A 21,759-nucleotide genomic window follows, 5' to 3' on the forward strand; every position below is an offset into this window, starting at 1 on the left:
CATGTAAAGTCTCTGAAAGCAATCTGAATGAGGCGAAGTTCAAGCTGAAAGGCATCTGGGCGCTCCTGAGGGTTAGCGGACAGCATCTGCTGAAGTAGCTGTTTCATGCGTCGATTCATTGACTTTTTCTTTAAGGGAAGAGTGAGCTCCATTTTAGGGTTTTCCAGCAATGCTTCTCCAACAGGAACTACTTGAGCACCCCTTTGGACGTAGCCACCAAGAAGCCTTTTCTTGGTATGAGTGTCCAAAATAGTTATATGCTCCAGCATGGCCCACAAGATAATCCCAAGGGCAAAAATGTCCGCTTTTGCTGTGTAATGGCCCTCCCACACCTCAGGAGCCATGTAGAAATCAGTACCACAAGCTGTGGATAAAAAGCTCTTGTTGACACTAGCGGGTTCTTCTGGATTCAGCCCAGAACTGGAGCACACTTTGCTTAATCCAAAATCAGCTACTTTCAAAGTAGGTTCATCCATCCCATCACGGGCTTTGCACACAAGAATGTTGTCTGGTTTTAGATCACGGTGGATTATCTGATTCTTGTGTAGAAATGCAAGTGCACTACTCAGTTGAAGCATGAAGCTAGTGTTGGTTCGACGACTTGGCCTTCGGGTTAAGATATATTCATTCATGTCTCCTCCATCACAGAAGTCCATCACAAACCAAAGACAGTAAGTGCTGCGTGGGTCAAATGCAATCTCACCTTTCAGGGAAGTTTCCACTAACTAAGAAAAGAAAGAATAAAAAAAATGAAGATGACTAACAACCCAAAATGCAGAGCACATTAGTGTGTGAACTATAATAAATGTATTTTACATACATCTTCATAAGAAAACTGTTTTTTCCCCTAAATATTTAACTTTTCTTCCTCATTTCATGGTAAGATGAGTGACCTAGTCATAGACAACCATTTGTAGCAAAGTTTTTTTCTATTTATCCCATAAAAACATTTCAGCTGTTGGGTGACAGAATAAACTCACTAAAATAATATTCAATTTGTGCATTTTATGCAGGGCTGGAAATTAAGTATTTTTATCATGCACAAAATTAGCCACATCGCCCTCACCGGAAGATAAAGGCCAGAGCTGGATCCATGCAGCATCCGCTGTACTGTGCCATCTCTCTGTAGGACACACTCCTCCAGGTGGATTACATTAGGGTGTTGACCTTGAATACTGCTCAATGCCCAAAATTCACGTAACGCTAATTCAACATTTTCCGGTGCCTGGCAGCGGATCTTTTTAACTGCTACACGTTGACAAGTTCTGCGAACTAGTGCCTCATACACCACTCCATAGCTTCCTCGACCAACTTCCTTTATAAGGTCATATTTGGGCTGACTGGTGACCATCTTCAGGTTCACTGGAACAGAGGAAAATACCATTAACCATGCAGCTTCACAACATAATATGTGAAAATCCTTACAGAAGTAGAACAAAGAGGTAATTCAGAGAAAAAAAAATAATTCAAATCAGCTGGTGGCAGAAAGTTAAACAGATCTGTAAATTACATCTATTTAAAAATCTTAATCCTTCCAGTACTTATCAGCTGTTATATACTACAGAGAAAGTTGTATAGTTCTTTCCAGTCTGACCACAGTGCTCTCTGCTGACACCTCTGTCTAGATCAGGAACTGTCCAGAGTAGAAGCAAATCTCCATAGCAAACCTCTCCTGCTCTGGACAATTCCTGACATGGACAGCAGTGTCAGCAGAGAGCACTGTGGTCAGACTGGAAAGAAGTACACAACTTCCTCTGGAGCATACAGCAGCTAAGAAATACTGGAAGGTTAGGATTAAGTAATTTAAAATCTATATAACTTTCTGGCATCTGTATTTGAAAACATTTTTTTCCCTTCCAGTATCAGACATTTATGACATAGCTCTTAAAAGGGTATGCAAAGGCGAAGATTGTTGTCAGTGAATTAAAGCACTGATGCAGTTAAAAAATGAACAACCATAGACCCCATATACTTCTCACAGCTGAGAGTTAACGTTGAATATTGTTGTATTTAAATTATGCAACCTTTGAAGGAGCAGGGAGCTTCAAGGCTGGTTCCTTCTGCAGACTGAAGCTCAGAAAGTTACAGCAAATTGCTGCACACAGACAAGGTTAAAGGGGTATTCCAGGGAAAAAAAAAATATAATCTCTCTCTCTCAACTGGCTCCAGAAAGTTAAACAGATTTGTAAATTACTTCTATTAAAAAATCCTTTCAGTACTTATGATCTTCTGAAGTTAAGGTTGTTCTTTTCTGTCTAAGTTCTCTCTGATGACACCTGTCTCGGGAGACGCCAAGTTTAGAAGAGGTTTGCTATGGGGGATTTGCTTCTAAACTGGGCGTTTCCCGAGACAGGTATCATCAGAGACGATTTAGACAGAAAAGAACAACCTTAACTTCAGAAGCTCATAAGTACTGAAAGAATTAAGATTTTTTTAATAGAAGTAATTTACAAATCTGTTTAACTTTCTGGAGCCAGTTGATATATAAAAAAAAAGTTTTTTCCTGGATAACCCTTTTAAGGTTAAATCTCTGCACAATCTTTTAAGATTTATTTGAATAAGACCGGACAAAACATTCATTTGCCAAACTGGGCTCTGGTCCCCTGAATAACTTTTTCTCCCATAATATTTTGTATAATGATTGTATACAGTGATCCCTCAACTTACACTGGCCTCAACATACAATAGTTTCAACATACAATGGTCTTTTCTGGACCATTGCAAGTTGAAACCAGACTCAACATACAATACTACGGACAGTCCAGATCTGTGAAATGTGTCAATGGCCGGAAGAACTGACCAATCAAAATGGGCAATTTACTGGTAAAACACCTGTATTACTGAAGCGTATGCACTGACAGATGTCTGGTAGCGTCCCTTACAGTACAGAGAAGTATTACATGTTCTGTACACTTTACCTGTACCAGGGTTACCTGCTCCTTTGGACAACGGGTAAGGGCGACTCAATGTTACTTTTTTAGGACATTGCATGTACTGTACAGGAACCCGAAGAAGCTCCTGTCCTCTACATAGACCAGTGTATCCCAAGCAGGGTGCCCCCAGTTGTTGCAAAACTACAAGTCCCAGCATGCCCAGACAGACTTTGACTGTCCGGGCATGCTGGGAGTTGTAGTTTTGCAACAGCTGGAGGCTCCCTGCTTGGAAAACACTGACATAGACAGTGATGTACAGCTCCCAGCAGATCTTTATTACTTTTATATATAAGGATTTGCTTTATCTATATTCGTTATCTACTTATTTTTCTTTAATCCTCACTTTTTCCTATTTTTGGATGACATTTTGGGGCTGTAAAACCAATTACCAGGTTTCCATAGAGTTCTGGTCTCAACATAATATGATTTCAACATACAATGGTCGTCCCAGAAGCAATTAATATTGTAACTTAAGGGACCACTGTACATATAAAGGGATTGTCGCACAATAGACATTTTTCATCCATTCACCGGAATAAGTGATAAATTGTTGGGCGCCCCACTATTTACTATAATGAGGGCTGCGAGTTCCTCCTTACTGTTGGAATAGAGTGACAGTCAAGCATGTATCCTGCCCCTGTCAGCCCCACAGGCATTAAATAGAGCAGAATGACTATAGGGCTCAGTGGGGGGAGGGGGGGGGTCTGAAAATTAATGTCCCCAATCATAGATTTTTCATCTAGCCTGTAGAAAGGTGACAACAATGTAGGAAAACCCATTTCAAAAGTGTAATATATAACATGAATACAAACCTTACATACTTTTATTCTATTTTTAAATGTGTAAGCTGCTGTGATACAGTACCTTTCTTCATACCTTCGCTTGGATAAGCTCTCAGATCGCATACATTGTCATCATGTATTTTCAGTATCATGCCAGTTCGCCAAAGTGTAGTTTGCATTGCGGAAAAGTGTTGAACCTTTTGCTGCAGTAAGTTCAGCAACACCTGAAATAAAAAAAAGCTTTGTCAGGGTAAAGATAAAGCTTATGGAGGCTGAGGTTAACGTGGCTGGAATATGTACAGTTTAGGTAATATTTAGTTCACCTGAAATCCAGCAGCAGGTACCCCATTAAAGAATACCTCAGGTAAGTAGTATATTTTCTGGTGGTCTGAATGCAACACTTCATTTTGCTGCTCCCCACTTCAAGGGATCTAGGAATTTTACGGTCTACTACTTCCGCCAAAAAGTCAGATTGATGGAAACAAGTTTTAAATGCTAGACTGAATGGCCCAGATTTATCAAACTGTGTGAGAGAAAACAATAGAGTGATTTCCCCACAGCAACCAATCACAGCTCAGGTAACTAGCTGAAGTAAAGTGAAAGCTGAACTGTGATTGGTTCATGTCGAAAATTCTCTGTCATTTTTCTCCAACATAGTTTGTTAAATCTCCAGCCTCAAATCCCCCATCCAAACCCACTTAGCCTAATTTTCCCCCATCCCCTAGGCTCATATTCCCTATCCCCAACCTCACACTCCCCCTGCCTGATATTCCCCATTCCCCGACTCCCAACCCCTCCTCCTCCTATTGCCCATTCCCCGACTCCCAACCTCCTCCTCCTATTGCCCATTCCCCGACTCCCAACCCCCTCCTCCTCCTATTGCCCATTGAACGACTCCCAACCCCCTCCTCCTCCTATTGCCCATTCCCCGACTCCCAACCCCCTCCTCCTCCTATTGCCCATTCCCTGACTCCCAACCCCCTCCTCCTCCTATTGCCCATTCCCTGACTCCCAACCCCCTCCTATTGCCCATTCCCTGACTCCCAACCCCCTCCTATTGCCCATTCCCTGACTCCCAACCCCCTCCTCCTCCTATTGCCCATTCCCTGACTCCCAACCCCCTCCTCCTCCTATTGCCCATTCCCTGACTCCCAACCCCCTCCTCCTCCTCCTATTGCCTATTCCCTGACTCCCAACCCCCTCCTCCTCCTATTGCCCGTTCCCTGACTCCCAACCCCCTCCTCCTCCTATTGCCCATTCCCTGACTCCCAACCCCCTCCTCCTCCTATTGCCCATTCCCTGACTCCTAACCCCCTCTTCCTCCTCCTATTGCCCATTCCCTGACTCCCAACCCCCTCCTCCTCCTCCTATTGCCCATTCCCTGACTCCCAACCCCCTCCTCCTCCTATTGCCCATTCCCTGACTCCCAACCCCCTCCTCCTATTGCCCATTCCCTGACTCCCAACCCCCTCCTCCTATTGCCCATTCCCTGACTCCCAACCCCCTCCTCCTCCTATTGCCCATTCCCTGACTCCCAGCCCCCTCCTCCTCCTATTGCCCATACCCTGACTCCCAGCCCCCTCCTCCTCCTATTGCCCATACCGACTCCCAGCCCCCTCCTCCTATTGCCCATTTCCAGACTCCCAACCCCCTCCTCCTATTGCCCATTCCCTGACTCCCAACCCCCTCCTCCTATTGCCCATTCCCTGACTCCCAACCTCCTCCTCCTATTGCCCATTCCCTGACTCCCAACCCCCTCCTCCTATTGCCCATTCCCTGACTCCCAACCCCCTCCTCCTCCTCCTCCTATTGCCCATTCCCTGACTCCCAACCCCCTCCTCCTCCTATTGCCCATTCCCTGACTCCCAACCCCCTCCTCCTCCTATTGCCCATTCCCTGACTCCCAACCCCCTCCTCCTCCTCCTATTGCCCATTCCCTGACTCCCAACCCCCATCTCCTCCTATTGCCCATTCCCTGACTCCCAACCCCCTCCTCCTATTGCCCATTCCCTGACTCCCAACCCCCTCCTCCTATTGCCCATTCCCTGACTCCCAGCCCCCTCCTCCTCCTATTGCCCATACCCTGACTCCCAGCCCCCTCCTCCTATTGCCCATTTCCAGACTCCCAACCCCCTCCTCCTATTGCCCATTCCCTGACTCCCAACCCCCTCCTCCTCCTATTGCCCATTCCCTGACTCCCAACCCCCTCCTCCTATTGCCCATTCCCTGACTCCCAACCCCCTCCTCCTCCTATTGCCCATTCCCTGACTCCCAACCCCCATCTCTTCCTATTGCCCATTCCCTGACTCCCAACCCCCTCCTCCTATTGCCCATTCCCTGACTCCCAACCCCCTCCTCCTATTGCCCATTCCCTGACTCCCAACCTCCTCCTCCTATTGCCCATTCCCTGACTCCCAACCCCCTCCTCCTATTGCCCATTCCCTGACTCCCAACCCCCTCCTCCTCCTATTGCCCATACCCTGACTCCCAGCCCCCTCCTCCTATTGCCCATTTCCAGACTCCCAACCCCCTCCTCCTCCTCCTCCTCCTATTGCCAATACCCTGACTCCCAGCCCCCTCCTCCTATTGCCCATTTCCAGACTCCCAACCCCCTCCTCCTCCTATTGCCAATACCCTGACTCCCAACCCCCTCCTCCTATTGCCCATTTCCAGACTCATGCCTTCCAGCCACATACTCCCCATCCCATTTCCAACTTATGACGGTACATCTTTTTTTAATGCTAGAATACCGGTTCCCCATCCCTTTTTATCTATTGATGTAAGTAGTGAAGCTGTATGGAGGAGTGGTGCATTTAGCAATTCATGCAGCATTAAGCTGATCTCACAAGCGTCATAGTGACCCCTAAACTGATAATGATGGACATCACTAACTTTAACAGGGTCTGAAGCGCATCCAGTTATTTTGATGACCTAGTTAGTGTATACTTGTCTGTGACATATTCGACCTATTTTAATAGCCACAGGGTGATGTTGTTAGTCACTGTAACTGGTGCACTACAGAATCACATACACCTGTCACACTACACGTGATGTCATGACTATGCACACCCGATAAATATATTTACCGGCACATTTATATGGTTTTTTATTTATTTCTATAAGACAAAGAGCATCTCAAAGTAGGCAGATGCATTCAGGCCTGTACCTATTGTCTAGAAGCCTAGGACGTCCACGGACCTGCACAAATGTCTATACTCGCTATTGTGCTCTTACAAAGCATCCATAGTGTATATGACTGCATCTTATTCTTACAGCCTTCACCTCAGCCCGTTTATTGCACCAGTACAGCCATCCAGAAAATAATGCCAGGTGCCAACGACACGTAGCCTCCGCTTAAGACGAGATCAGAAGCATTCCCTCACCTCAGCTTTCCTCTCCTGTGGCCGCCGCCATTTTGCCTCGCTCGCTCCCACAAGCGCGTGCCCGAGGCATGACGACACACAATGAAAACCCGCGCACGGGCCTGAGCTTCAGAACAGCGGAGGGGCGTTGCCTGTGCCGTGACGTAACGCCGGGGGTGGGCGCCGTGGGACATAATGTGATATAAGGCACGCTGTGCAGCAGTTCACGGGTCTGGCTGCTGTATACACGGACATATTACCGACACCGGCTGAGTTACACTGAGGAAGAAGCTTTCAATGGGGGAGATTTATCAAGCTATCCTATAGTAATTTTGTTTCGAATTGATTCACTCACTGACATCAATTCCCACACTGCCTTGAAGGGGGAGATTTATCAAGCTTCATTATAGCAGGATTATCTTTGTTGCCCATAGCAACCAGTCATAGCTACGCTTCAATTTTTACCAGAGAAATATGAGAAATGGAATTTAAGCTACTACTGGTTGCTACGGGCAACAAAGATAATCCTGCTATAATGAAGCTTGATAAATCACCCCCTTCAAGGCAGTGTGGGAATTGATGTCAGTGAGAGAATCAATTTGAAACAAAATTAATTTGCCCCAAACACACTCCCCCCCCCCCCCCCTTCAAATTGTGTAAATTGTGCATTTTTTAGTGCTAGTTGTTTAAAAGGGTTGTCCATTAAACATGGCCCTTCTGGGTTTCTATCCGATGCCCACTTTTCCAGTTCGCAGCCACAACAACGTCCCGCCTTAGCCACCGATTAGGTGAGTGGGTGTGAGGCATCACGTCTTCGAAGCCGATATTTCCATAAAATATACAGCAAAACGAAATTCAAAACCAAAAAAATCCAGTTTAGCAAATTGTGGGGACGGGTTCTGGGACCGGTCAATGTGCAGTGAACTAATGCGTCATTTTGACTCTTCAGTCAGTATGATTACAATGATACCTAATATAAACAGTATCTTACATGAGTGAGTACATTACTCACATTTTTGTTAATATTTTATTATATCTTTTCATGTGACAACACTGAAGAAATGACTCGGCTACAATGTAAAGTAGTGAGTGTACATCCTGTATAACAGTGTTTAACCCCTTGGGGACGGAGCCCATTTTGACCCTAAGGATGGGAGCATTTTTTTGCAAATCTGATCTGTCACTTTAAGCATTAATAACTCTGAGATGCTTTTACTTATAAATTGATTCCGAGATTGTTTATTAGTGACATATTCTACTTTATGTTAGTGGTAAATTTTTTTCGATACTTGCATAATTTCTTGGTGTAAAATTCCAAAATTTGATGAAAAAATTGAAAATTTAGCATTTTTATAACTTTGAAGCTCTCTGCTTGTAAGGAAAATAGACATACCAAATAAATTACATATTGATTCACATATACAATGTGTCTACTTTGTTTGCATCATAAAATTGACATGTTTTTACTTTTGGAAGACATCAGAGGGCTTCAAAGTTCAGCAGCAATTTTCAAATTTTTCACAAAATGTTCAAAATCAGAGTTTTTCAGGGACCAGTTCAGATTTGATGTGGATTTAAAGGGCCTTCATATTAGAAATACCCCATAAATGACCCCATTATAAAAACTGCACCCCTCAAAGTATTCAAAATGACATTCAGAAAGTTTGTTAACCCTTTAGGTTTTTCACAGGAATAGCAGCAAAGTGAAGGAGAAAATTCAAAATCTTCATTTTTTACACTCACATGTTCTTTTAAACCCAGTTTTTGATTTTTTACAAGGGGTAATAGGAGAAAAAGCCCCCAAAATTTGTAACCCAATTTCTCTCGAGTAAGGAAATACCTCGTGTATGTGAAGTGCTTGGCGAGCGCAGTAGAGGGCTCAGAAGGGAAGGAGCAACAAAGGGATTTTGGAGAGTGAGTTTTTCTGAAATGATTTTTGAGGGGCATGTCACATTTAGGAAGCCCCTATGGTGCCAGAACAGCGGGGGGGGGGGGGGGGAAACAACACCCCTCAAGGCATGTAACAAGGGGTCCAGTGAGCCTTAACACCCCACAGGTGTTTGACGACTTTTCGTTAAAACCTGATGTGTAAATAAAAAAAAATAAAAAAACATTTTTCACTAAAGTACAGGTTTTTTCCCAAATTTACAATTTTTACAAAGGGTACTGGGAGAAAATGCCCGCCAAAATATGTAGCCCCATCTCTTCTGAGTATGGAAATAACCCATGTTAGGACATAAAATGCTCTGCAGAAGAACTACAATGCTCAGAAGAGAAGGAGTAACATTTGGCTTTTGGAAAGCAAATTTTGCTGAAATGGTTTTTGGGGGGTATGGCGCATTTAGGAAGCCCCTATGGTGCCAGAACAGCAAAAAAGTGGGGTACAGTGAGCCTTAACACCTCACAGGTGTTTGACGACTTTTTGTTAAAGTCGGATGTGTAAATGAAAAAAAAAATGTCACTAAAATGCTGGTTTTTCCCCAAATTTTACATTTTTACAAGGGGTAATAGGAGAGAATGACCCCCCAAATTTGTAACCCCATTTCTTCTGAGTATGGAAATACCCCATGTGTGGACGTCAAGTGCTCTGCTGGTGCACGACAATGCTCAGAAGAGAAGGAGTGCCATTGAGCTTTTGGAGACTGAATTTGTTTGGAATGGAAGTCAGGGGTCATGTGCGCTTACAAAGCCCACCTTGGTGCCAGAACAGTGGACCCCCCCCCCCCCCCACATGTGACCCCATTTTGGAAACTACACCCATCACAGAATTTAATAAGGGGTGCAGTGAGTATTTATACCCCAGTGGCTTTTGACAGATGTTTGAAACAGTGGGCTGTGCAAATGAAAAATTGCATGGGGTATTTCCGTACTCATATTTTTTTACACTAACAGGCTGGTGTAGCCCCCAACTTTTCCTTTTCATAAGGGGTAAAGGGAGAAAAAGCCCCCCAAAATTTGTAATTTCTCCCTAGTACGGAAATACCCCTAGTACGGAAATACCCCATATGTGGCTCTAAACTGTTTCCTTGAAATACGACAGGGCTGCGAAGTGAGAGAGCACAATGCGCATTTGAGGACCATGCCTGGTCAGTCAGTGGCTGTCCGGAAATGCTGGGAGTTGTTGTTTTGCAACAGCTGGAGGCTCCGTTTTGGAAACACTGCCGTACGATACATTTTTAATTTTTATTGGGGGGGGGGGGGAGGCAGTGTAAGGGGGTGTATATGTAGTGTTTAACCCTTTATTTTGTGTTAGTGTAGTGTAGTGTTTTTAGGGTACATTTGCACTGATGGGTTACGGTGTGTTTCCCACTGGGAGTTTGCGCTGCGATTAAAAATTTGCCGCAGCTCAAACTTCAAGCAGGAAACTCACTGTAAACTCACCCGTGTGAATGAACCCTGTACATTCACATGGGGGGGGGGGGGGGGAGAACCTCCAGCTGTTTCAAAATTACAACTCCCAGCATGTACTGACAGACCGTGCATGCCGGGAGTTGTACTTTTGCAACAGCTGGAGGCACACTGATTGGGAAACCTTCAGTTAGGTTCTGTTACCTAACTCAGTATTTTCCAACCAGTGTGCCTCCAGCTGTTGCAAAACTACAACTCCCAGCATGTACTGATCGCCGAAGGGCATGCTGGGAGATGTAGTTATGCAACAGCTGGAGGTACGCAACTACAACTCCCAGCATTCTGAGACAGCTGTTTGCTGTTTGGGCATGCTGGGATTAGCAGTTTTGCAACATCTGGAGAGCTATAGTTTAGAGACCACTGCATAGTGATCTACAAACTGTGGCACTCCAGATGTTGCAAAACTACAAATCCCAGCATGCCCAGACAGCAAACTGCTTTGTGGGCATGCTAGGAGTTGTAGTTTTGCAAGTTCTAGAGGGCCACAGTTCAGAGATCACTGCACAGTGATCTCCAAACTGTAGCCTTCCAGCTGTTGCAAAACTACAATTCCCAAACAGCTGTCTGGGCATGCTGGGAGTTGTAGTTTTGCAACATCTGGAGGGCTACAGTTTAGAGACCACTGTTTAGTGGTCTCAAACTGTAGCCTTCCAGATGTTACTAGGCAACTCACCGGCCTACGTAGGATTCAGGGAGCTGCATCGCCGTCCTCTGCTGCCGCGATCACCGTCGCCAATGGGTAAGTGGACTTCAGTCCACTTACAGTGGGTGGGCAGAATGGGGAAACCGAAAGTTAACCCCCCCCCCCGCCCCCAATCTGCTATTGGTCGTCGCTTCTAGATGACCAATAGCAGGGATAGATGGGGGTGGAACCACTGCCACCTCACTCCTATCCCTTCAGGGGGATCGTGGGTGTCTTGGACAACCCCCATCCCCCTTATTTTCCGGGTCAACAAGTCACCATAGACCCGTATGACCCGGAATTGCACAAATCGCCAGTGTGAATGACCCCCCTGGGCATTTGCGCTGGGTGCCTGCCGATCGATAGCAGCAGTCACCCCGGTTCGGTCCCTGCCCGGCACGTGGTGAAGGACGTACATGTACTTCATGGGTCCTTAACTACCAGGGTCCCATGATGTACCGGTACGACATGGGTCCTTAACAGGTTAAACCCCTCTCCTGCGTCACAGTTTGCCCTGTTTAAGTTGTTTCTTCCAGCCCAGCCCATTTTAAGGTTAATTTTGATTTCCTTTTTACTAGATATGCCCCTTTTAGGCATACCTACAGAGTTAGGCCAAGACACAACTCAGGCAACTGCAATGCCCTTTATATGCACATATGTGTTCATAGCCACGAATAAAATTAGCAAAACTTGCAAGAGAGAAAAAGATTGCCACAGAAAGTAAAAAGAACCTAAAATATTCTTTATCTACATAAATAATAAGAAACTTAAAACTGAACATGTTGTCCCTCTAAGAAATAATCAGGGTGTAATGGTAGAGGAGGATGAGAAAAAGGGCAATCTACTAAATGTCCTCTTCTGTACTTACACAAGAAAATCAAATGTCAAATTACATAAGAAGTTATAATGTAAATTCTCCAGCAAATCTCACCTGTTTAAGGCTGGGTTCACACTACGTTTTGTCCCATACGGGAGCGCATACGGCACCACGGTTTTAGGTCCGGTTGTAAAAGCGTATACGGCGCAAAAATGAGCCGACCGGACCGAACGTTTCACTCCGGTCGGCTCATTGAAGTGAATGGCATACGGGAGCGCATACGGTCACATACGGGAGCGCGAGCTTTTAGCTCCCTCCTGCCGTATGCGCTCCCGTATGGGACAAAACGTAGTGTGAACCCAGCCTAACCCAACAAGATGTGTGGTGCCGCCTTATTAACATAAAAGGGGTACTCCGATGAAAAATATGTTACCCCTTATCCAAAGGAGACAACTCCATGCCAAATGACTGGCAACTACACATGCCACGCTCCTCCATTCATGTCTATGGGAGGAGGCGTGAGTACTAGCCATCACGCCCCCTCCCATAGATATAAATGGAGGGGATGGGGGTGGCGTGACATCACAAACGCAGAAGCTGCAAACTTTCGTGTTCCGGATGCCGCAGCTGTCGACCCAGCGGCGGGATCCCCGCAATCAGACATCTTATCCCCAATCCTCTGGATAGGGGATAAGATATTTTTCGGTGGAGTACCCCTTTAAAATACATAAATCACAAGGCCTAGATGGCATCCATCCCAGAGTTCTGCAGGAACTAAGTTCCATGCTAGACATACCCTTATTTCTTATATTTATACATTCTATAATGACAGGGATTGCTCCATAGGACTGGCAAATGTGTTGCTAATATTATAAAAAGGGGTCTAAAATGAATCCTGGAAACTATAGGCCTGTATGTTTAACATACTGTATGTCGTGGATATGATTTTTGGGTTTTTTGAAAGATGCTATTTCAGAGTATCTTAATGAAAATAACCTTCTAAGGCTAGGTTTCCATGTGGGTTTTAACTTTGGCGTTTTTTTCAGGCGGTTTTTATTCTCTTTTGGACTTAGTGATCCAAAAAAGTGATGGAAATACCTTTTTTATTAAAATTTTGTAGGGTACCATTAAAAAATTATAATAAAAAAGATACAGTAGTGATGGAAAAATTGTATTTAATGACATTTATATTTTTATAACAACATTTTAATAAATTTTTAAACAGGGATCAATTTATGTGGGCGGGTAGGGCACTAAAAATGTAGCCGACAATAATAAAAATGTAGTGTGTGTGTGTTACTTTTTTTTTTTTTTACATTTTTTAGGTAGTACTACAACTGCCAGCATAGAACACACTGTTCCATGATGGGATTAGTAGTTACCTGTACTAATTGAAAGATCACCGGGGTCCCTTGCGATCCTCATGTATAATGTATAGATGCGGCTCTTCTATGGTCCCCTGCACTGCTGTATATATACACCTATTCATATTTCCCGCAGAGAGCAGTGACTGGTTAGATGGTTCCAGCCAATCACAACTCTGCCGGAAATATGAATAGGTGTGCAGGGGACCATAGAAAAGCGGACGATCGCTTTGGGTGTCAGAAGTTACACTCGCTGCGATCTGTCTATTAATGCAGATACTACAGCTCCCAGCATGGAGCGGAGTGTGCTCCATGTTGGTAGTAGTAGTACCTGCAGTAAGGGACAGATCTCAGCAGATGTCACTCCTCCTGACACCCGCTGCAATCGTCCTGAAGTGACTGTCGGGATCAGCTGTTCTCAAGGCTACAGAGCCGGGAGAACAGCTGATGCTAAGCAGGATATATACATTGTATATATACTGCCCAGCAAGAACTTATAATGAGCCTGCTATGGATATACAGTATGTACATTGCTGGCTCACTTAAACCCTTGCTGAGCTGTGCGCTAAGCCAGCCCGGCAAGGAAAGAGTTAACTTACACTGCTGGACAACTGGACAGTGTAGGTTAACCCTTTGAGCAGTATACAATATATACAGCTATCTATAGATAGCTGTATATAGTGTATACAGAAGACGAAGAAGTCCCGCGGGTCAGTGTAGCTCCACCCTCTAGTGATGATGTCATTAGGGGGGGCGGAGCTACAGACGGGATCCAGGCTAGTAAGTCTGAAGCTCTGTTCACATTGCCTGTTTTGGATAATGGGAACAGACCCTTCTGCCAGTGTCTACCCAGACTGGGAAACTCCAGCTGTATGCAGAGGATTATGACAGATTCAATGGATTACGACGGATGAACTTGATTTTTTTTATTTTAATAAAATGGTTAACGAGGGCTGTGGGGGAGTGTTTTTTTTAAATAAAAGAATTTTCCAATGTGTTGTGTTTTTTTTAAATTGAATATTCAGGCTTAGTAATGGAGGCTGTCTAATAGACGGAATCCATTACTAAGCCAGGGCTTAGCATTAACCCCAAAAACAGCTGGAGCTAACCCACAATTATTACCCCGGTACCCACCGACACAGGGGTGCTGGGAAGAGCCGGTACCAACAGGCCTGGAGCGTCAAAAATGGCGTTCCTGGGCCTAGGCGGTAACAGGCTGGCATTATTTAGGCTGGGGAGGGCCAGTAACAATGGTCATCGCCCACCCGGGTAACGTCAGGCTTTTGCTGCTTGGTTGGTATCTGGCTGATTATGAAAATAGGGGGAAACCTTTGTGTGTTTTTATTTTTTATTTATGAAAAAAAACCATACTATTTTCATTATTAGCCAGATACCAACCAAGCAGCAACAGCCTGACGTTACCAGGGTGGGCAGGTTATAAATTAGACCAGGGCAGAGCTGTGAATTTTGTGTATTTGGACTTTTCTAAGGCATTTAATACTATGCCATACAAAAGGTTAGTGTGGTATGGCAGGGTGTGAGGACAGATGTTGTTACCCTAGGGGCAGATGGCATTAACCCTTTGTATTCATGACGCCAGCGCGTGGTTTAGCCTACAACCATCCGAAGGTATACCGCTGGATCCTGGGCTAGGCACGGGGGCAATAAAGACTACGACGCTAAGTTACAGACAACAGTAGTCTATACAGTTCAGCCAGGGCCCATGGAGGTGACCAGTGACTCAGAGACCTTAAGGGCTTGCTGGGACTTGTAGTTGGACTAGACAATTTGGTGAAGGCCATGTTGCTTGCAGGACTTTACTTGAGGCCTCCAATCCTCTGGACACACACGCTAGGCATAACTGACCTCAGAAAAGGCTTGGCGTAAAAGAGAAAAAGGCTAGCTCCTCCCAGACTTTTATGCGGGAGACTAGCAGGGAGGTCAGCTGGTCACTAATACCTCCTGGGTAACAATCAGATGACACATCACATGAGATATCACATGGTATATCTCTTAAAGTGATAACACATTTTATACAGTACAACATATTTACAATTGGGAAACATAAAATAATGCTGGGCCTAGGGGAACATATATGTAAATGGATTAGTAACTTGCTTAGTGATAGGAAGCAGAGGGTGAGTATCAATGGAACAGTTACAAGTGGGGTACCACAGGGGTCAGTACTGGGTCCACTTCTTTTCAATGGGGGAGATTTGTCAAAACCTGTCCAGAGAAAAAGTTGCTGAGTTGCCCGTAGCAACTAATCAGATCGCATCTTTCCGGCATAATCTGATGGCACTAGGACTGCACAGGAAAGCACCGTCTCATAGACAGCTAGGCAATCCGTGCGGACTCTGCACAAAGATTGAACAAAGTGTTCATTCTTTGTGCATACGCGGAAATTTAGCCGTGTGCACAGTGCAGCAGAATTCCGCAAGGAAATTCCGACGCGTGAACATGGCCTAACAATGCCATGTGATCACTAGTCTTAATGCGAGTCACAGTATGTCAGACCTGGCTTCTGTCTTCCTGTTAACTATGTGTATTGGAACTAAACCAAAAAAGGGAGGAAAAAAAAGCAAATTGGACATAATGTCACACGAAACTCCAAAAATCGTCTAGACAAAATTATTGGCACCCTTTCAAAATTGGGGAAAAATAAGATTGTTTCAAGCATGTGATGCTCCTTTAAACTCACCAGGGGGAAGTAACAAGTGTGGGCAATATAAAAATCACACCTGAAAGCAGATGAAAAAGAAGAGAAGTTCAGTTAGTCTGTGTATTGTGTGTCTGTGTGCCACAATAAGCATGGACAAAAGAAAGAGGAGAAGAGAACTGTCTGAGGACTTGAGAACCAAAATTGTGGAAAAATATCCACAATCACAAGGTTACAAGTCCATCTCCAGAGATCTAGATTTGCCTTTGTCCTCAGTGTGCAACATTATCAAGAAGTTTGCAACCCATGGCACTGTAGCTAATCTCCCTGGGCGTGGACAGAAGAGAAAAATTGATGAAAGGTGTCATAGTAAGGATGGTGGATAAGCAGCCCTAAACAATTTCCAAAGATATTCAAGCTGTCCTGCAGGCTCAGGGAGCATTAGTGTCAGCGCGAACTATCCGTCAACATTTAAATGAAATTAAACGCTAAGGCAGGACACCCAGGAGGACCCCACTGCTGACACAGAAACTTAAAAAACATGACTACATTTTGCCAAAATGAACTTGAGTAAGCCAAAATCCTGGGAAAACGTCTTCTGGGAAAACATCATTCTACCATTTATTAAAAACAGTAGAACACAGTACCTACAGTGAAATATGGTGGAGGTTCATTGATGTTTTGGGGTTGTTTTGCTGCCTCTGGCACTGGATGCCTTGAATGTGTGCAAGGCATCATGAAATCTGAGGGTTACCAAGTGTCAGAAAGCTGGGTTTGCGTCCAAGATCTTGGGTCTTCCAGCAGGACAATGACCCAAAACAAACGTCAGAAGCATCCAGAAATGGATGGCAACAAAGCGCTGGAGAGTTCTGAAGTGGCCAGCAATGAGTCCAGATCTAAATCTCATTGAACACCTGTGGAGAGATCTTAAAATTGCTCTTGGGAAAAGGCACCCTTCCAATAAGAGAGACCTGGAGCAGTTTGCAAAGGAACTAGGCATGTACCAGTAGTTTAGTTCAAAGTTGAAAAGAGGTGGATTCAAGAAAATAAATGTTTTTGAGGTTAAGGTAAAGGTCTGGATGTTCGATTTGAAAAACAAGATAGAATCAATAGTGATCCCAGGGCAGCTTATTTGTGGGACTGGGAAGAGAGTGGAGTCATTGTCTGCATTTTTTTAAATTTATTTTCAAAGTAGAAGTTTTATTCCTTTTCACAAAACACTGCAATAGAAATAATATAAACATAGAGCCAAAATAGGCCAACATGGGAATCAGTGCAACAATCATGGTCGTGCCACATAATCCAACCGTCCGGGCAGGATACAGAGAAAGCAACATCCATACAGTGGAAAAAGAGCGGCAGAAACAGTGTTTGATAAGGCACTGCAAATGGAACTTGATAGTAAAACATAGGCCTCAACATGTAACAATTTAAATCCTAACAGTGGCACCAAATGACACAAGAACCAAATGAGAAAGGAAAAAGTAACGGTATGGAGGGGAGCAGAAGAGTAGAAGCGTAAAGGGCCAAGAGTGAGGGGAAACAAAGGAAGGGAAGAAGGAGGGGGGGCGTGTAGAGGAGAGGGGTGGGGGGGGCAGATAGGGAAGGAGATGAGAATAACAGGATTGATGAGGAGCAGGCTCTCAGTGCGGTGAGCGGACCGGACACCCCCCTAGCAGCATGACAGCAGCATAAGATGTTCAACACGTCCGAGTCATGTCCCAGTTGACGGGCCAGGTAGCTATGTATGTAGGGTTCTGAAAGTATCGGAGGACAGGAAAGCGGTCCAAGGGCCCCAAATGAGGTGGTGTTTATCCAACTGACTTCGACTTCTGTGAAGGTGGGAGAGTTCTTGGAACCAAGAGGAGAGTGAGGGGGGGGGGATAGGAGATTTCCACAATCTAGGGATGACTGTCCTAGCTGCCATCACCATAAAGCCAGCTAGGCGGGCTTGCCATTTTGAGAGATGGGAGGGATATGGATAGCAGTAAAGGATCAGGTTCTCTTGGAAGGTGGATGGAGGTCAGATGGTGGATAGTGTCACAGACCTGGGTCCAGAAGGGAGTTAGGCTCGGGCACTTCAGCCATATGTGGGTCAATGTTCCACCTGGTGCGCTGCATCTCCAGCATGCATCTGATAAACCCGGGTAAAAATTTGGCTAAAAGGGAGGGAACCCTATACCACCTGGATAGTAGTTTATAGTTAGTTTCCTGTGCCTTGCAGGAGATTATTGGCAGAGGTACATTGCTTTCCTCCACTCCTCATCAGTGAAGCATGTGTCCAGCTCCCTCTTCCATCTGCCTCTGAAAGGTAGTGGATCCGCCTGGAGTGTGTCCAATAAGAGCGCATATATAGAGCTGATCGGACGGAATGTCCGAGAGTGAGCGACACATAGCTTCTCGAACGAGGAGAGGGGACGGTGGAGGTTCAGAGTCTTACCGGACGTCCTATAGTGCTATAAGTGCCTTAATTGGGAGTATTGGAAGATGTGCGCGAAAGTGGGTGGAGAACCTCCAAAGATATCCGCCAATGGCTTCAAGGAAGTGGGTGTGAGAAGTGTTGTGAAGGTGGGAGAGTCTGCTTTGGAGAGTCCCAAGTAGTGTGAGGTGTGGAGCGCAGGGGGAAAGAGGTGGTTATCAAACACGGGTGTAAGTGGGCCATCCGGTGACAGTAGTGCAAAGGAGGGAAGGTAAGTACGACAAGCGTGTGCTATTGAGCTCATCCCTGGGGGCATATCAGTGATGGAGCGGGGGGTAAACAGTCTATCAGGAAGCCATAGGAGCAGTTTGGGATCAAGGGCAGAGACTTCCCGCTTCAGACCCACCCACAATTTGACAGGCGAAGGAGGAGAGCAGTCAAGAACCCTGGTCAGAACTGTTGCCAGATAGTATAGGAGGTTGTCGGGGAAGCCAAAACCTCCATCCCATTTGCGTTTGGTCAGTATCTTGCAGCTCAGTCTAGGATGCTTACGGGCCCATATAAAGCAAGTGAGGAGCGCAGAGACCTCCCTGAAAAAGACTCTGGGGAGAAGGGCAGGGATGGTAGAGAACAGGTATTGGAGTCTGGGTAGGATGTTCATCTTTAAGATATTTATTCTACCTATCCAAGAAAAGTCCCTGCGCTCCCACCTGGCCAAGTCATTTTATTTATTTATTTTTTTTTTCAATTCAATTTTTTTTTTTAAGTTTTCAGGTATAGACAACAACATAGTAACATGTGCATATATCAGATCCAATGCAGGATATAAAGCAATTTTATCGCACAGTAATACGAAGCAACATACCAAGGTAGGCGAGTCCCCGATAGAAAATCTTATTATGAACTAACGTGTGGCCTATATTGGTTGTATCGTGTGTCTGCTACACTGGAAAGGCCATCAAATGGGAGTGTGTCGGGCAAGCCCACCGTCTAATGGAAAAGAGAAGAAAAGTAGGAAGGAGAGAGGGGGAGGAATAGGAAAGGGAAAGAACATGAACATGAGGAGAGATGAGATGCAGGACCGTAGAGGAAACGACATTGTTACCTACCTGGACAACGCGCTGAGACCCTATACATTGACTGCAGCGGTGGCAGGAGATGGCACTTCGTGTTCATTTGGGGGAATGATGGCCGCACGTGCGTGTTATGTCGTGAGATGTTGAGTCAAGAAATCAGGTAACTCCATGTACGTCAGCCAGGGAGACCAGATGGAATGAAACCTGTCGATTTGCCGCTTGGAGTCTGCCAGTAGCTCCTACATATGGCATATGTGAGCCATGCTGAAAAAGTCGGAGGGGATGTTGATTTCAAGAGACGCGGGATTACCGCCCTGGCTGCTATCAGGAGGAAGCGAGCTAGTTTAAGGGATTCACGGGAGGCTGGGTAGGGGAGCATGGATAGTAAAGTTGTCTGTGGACAGTGGGTAATAGTGAGTGAGGTCAATCGAGATGTGACCTCCAACACCCTCGTCCAGTAAGGAAGAAGTAATGGGCAGTTTGACCATATATGTGACATAGTTCCCCCAGCCCTTCCACACCTCCAGCAAGTATCCGTCACCGTGGGGTATATTTTGGCCAGTTGGGTAGGAACCCTATACCATCTGGTAATGACCTTAAAGGAGGTCTCCTGAGCCTTACAAGAAATGGACGACTTGTGGCACCGGGCAAATACCCGGTACCAGACATCATCCGGGATCACTACACCTAGTTCATTCTCCCATGCCCTGCAAAAGGGGGGGGGGGGGGTCCCTTGTGACTTCAGGTCCAAGAGGAGGCCATATAGGGTGCTAATCATGTGAGGGATGGGGGAGGAAGCCACACACAAGTTTTCAAATGTAGTCAAGGGACGGTGGAGTTGTAAGTCCCGGCTAGAGGAGGTATAGCAGTGTTTCAGTTGGGCATGTTGGAACTTATGCATAAGAGTGTGTGACGATGTGCCCAATAAAGCCGAGAGGTCCTTCACTCCCGTGTCAGTTAGTACGTGACCCATGTGCGGGGCGTTCTCCCTAGTAAATGATAGAAATGTGGGTGCTGAAAGTGCTGGCGGGAAGGCGGTGTTACCAAACAACGGTATCAGGGGCCCCCCTGGTAGGTAGACCCGGAGGCGTCTAAGGTACGAGGCATGTGATTTCAGTATAGAGTGTGTTACTGGAGGAAGAGTAAGTAAGCCACGGAAGGCGGGGGGAGGGATGGCATCCACAACATATATTTAGGGTTGAGGCCACTTGATAGGCGTTCCAAGATAATCCATTGCTTAGGTTCTCCACCGTGGAAACAATCCAGTACTCTGGAGAGAATCGCGGCGAGGTAGTAGGAGAAGCAGTCCGGTAGTGCCAAACCTCCCCTCACCTTACGTCTGTACAGAGTCTCCCTGGCTATCCTCGGGCGTCTATGGGACCACACAAAGTCAGATTGAAGTGTCGCTATCTCCCTAAAGAATGTGCGTGGGGATACAGGAGAATAGGTAAAGTAAACGGGGAAGCGCGTTCATTTTAAATATATTGACCCTACCCAACCATGAGAAATCCTTTCTTTCCCATTTGGCCAGATCGGAGCGCAATGTGTGCAGAAAAGGGGGGAAATTAATACTAAACGTATGGGATGTGTCTGCCGGAACCTGGATACCCAGATATTTAATGGACCTAGGTTGCCACTTAAAAGGGTAAGACGATTTAATGAGGTCCACTGTCTGGGGGGAAAGGGTGATATTTAAGGCCTCACTTTTGGCCGGGTTCAATTTATAATTGCTGTTATCAGAGAATCTTTTTAGAGTAGCTAATAGGGAGGGGAGTGTGGTGAGCGGGGAGGAAACAAACAATAGCACGTCGTCTGCGAACGCCGAACACTTAAAGTGGCACGAGGACAGAGAGAGACCCCTGATGTCTGGGTTTTGGCGAATGGCCACTAGTAGGTGCTCCATGCAGAGTACATAGAGGAGGGGCGACAACGGACACCCCTGCCTCGTGCCGTTACAAATGCTAAGCGGTGCAGACAGCCGGCCATTCAAACGAACCTGGGCTCTAGGGTTGGAGTATAAAGCAAGTATTCTCTGAGACATCTTGGGGCCTAATCCAATTTGCAATAAGGAAGCCTGCAAGAATTCCCAATCCACCCGGTCAAACGCCTTTTCCGCGTCTAGAGAGAGCAAGAATAAAGGTGTACGTGACTTGCGAGCGTGGTGCACCACTGAGAAAGCCCGGAGCGTATTGTCTCTCGCCTCTCTCCCACGTATGAAGCCCACTTGATCCGGGTGGATTAGGGAAGACATGTAGGG

General features: G+C 45.6%; 1 protein-coding gene across 8 annotated transcripts in view; it reads right to left on the reverse strand.

The window, feature by feature from the left end:
• Positions 1–21,759, reverse strand: part of PDIK1L (PDLIM1 interacting kinase 1 like) — a 77,459-nt gene that overhangs the window by 1,348 nt on the left and 54,352 nt on the right. For 3 of the 8 annotated variants that reach the window (XM_056557469.1, XM_056557472.1, XM_056557473.1), the window contains 3 exons: positions 3,798–3,939; positions 1,067–1,362; positions 1–725 (listed from right to left, as the gene is read on the reverse strand). The exon at positions 1–725 is cut by the window's left edge and continues 1,348 nt beyond it. In XM_056557469.1, the coding sequence (XP_056413444.1) occupies positions 1–725; positions 1,067–1,362; positions 3,798–3,939 (1,163 nt within the window). Of the gene's footprint in view, positions 726–1,066; positions 1,363–3,797; positions 3,940–4,038; positions 4,253–6,881; positions 6,903–6,997; positions 7,019–7,098; positions 7,432–21,759 lie in introns of those variants that run through there. The other 5 variants (XM_056557471.1, XM_056557474.1, XM_056557476.1 and 2 more) reach the window with 5 other exon arrangements.

This window comes from Hyla sarda, chromosome 2 (genome assembly GCF_029499605.1).
Source record: "Hyla sarda isolate aHylSar1 chromosome 2, aHylSar1.hap1, whole genome shotgun sequence".
In the NCBI taxonomy this organism is placed as follows: domain Eukaryota; kingdom Metazoa; phylum Chordata; class Amphibia; order Anura; family Hylidae; genus Hyla; species Hyla sarda.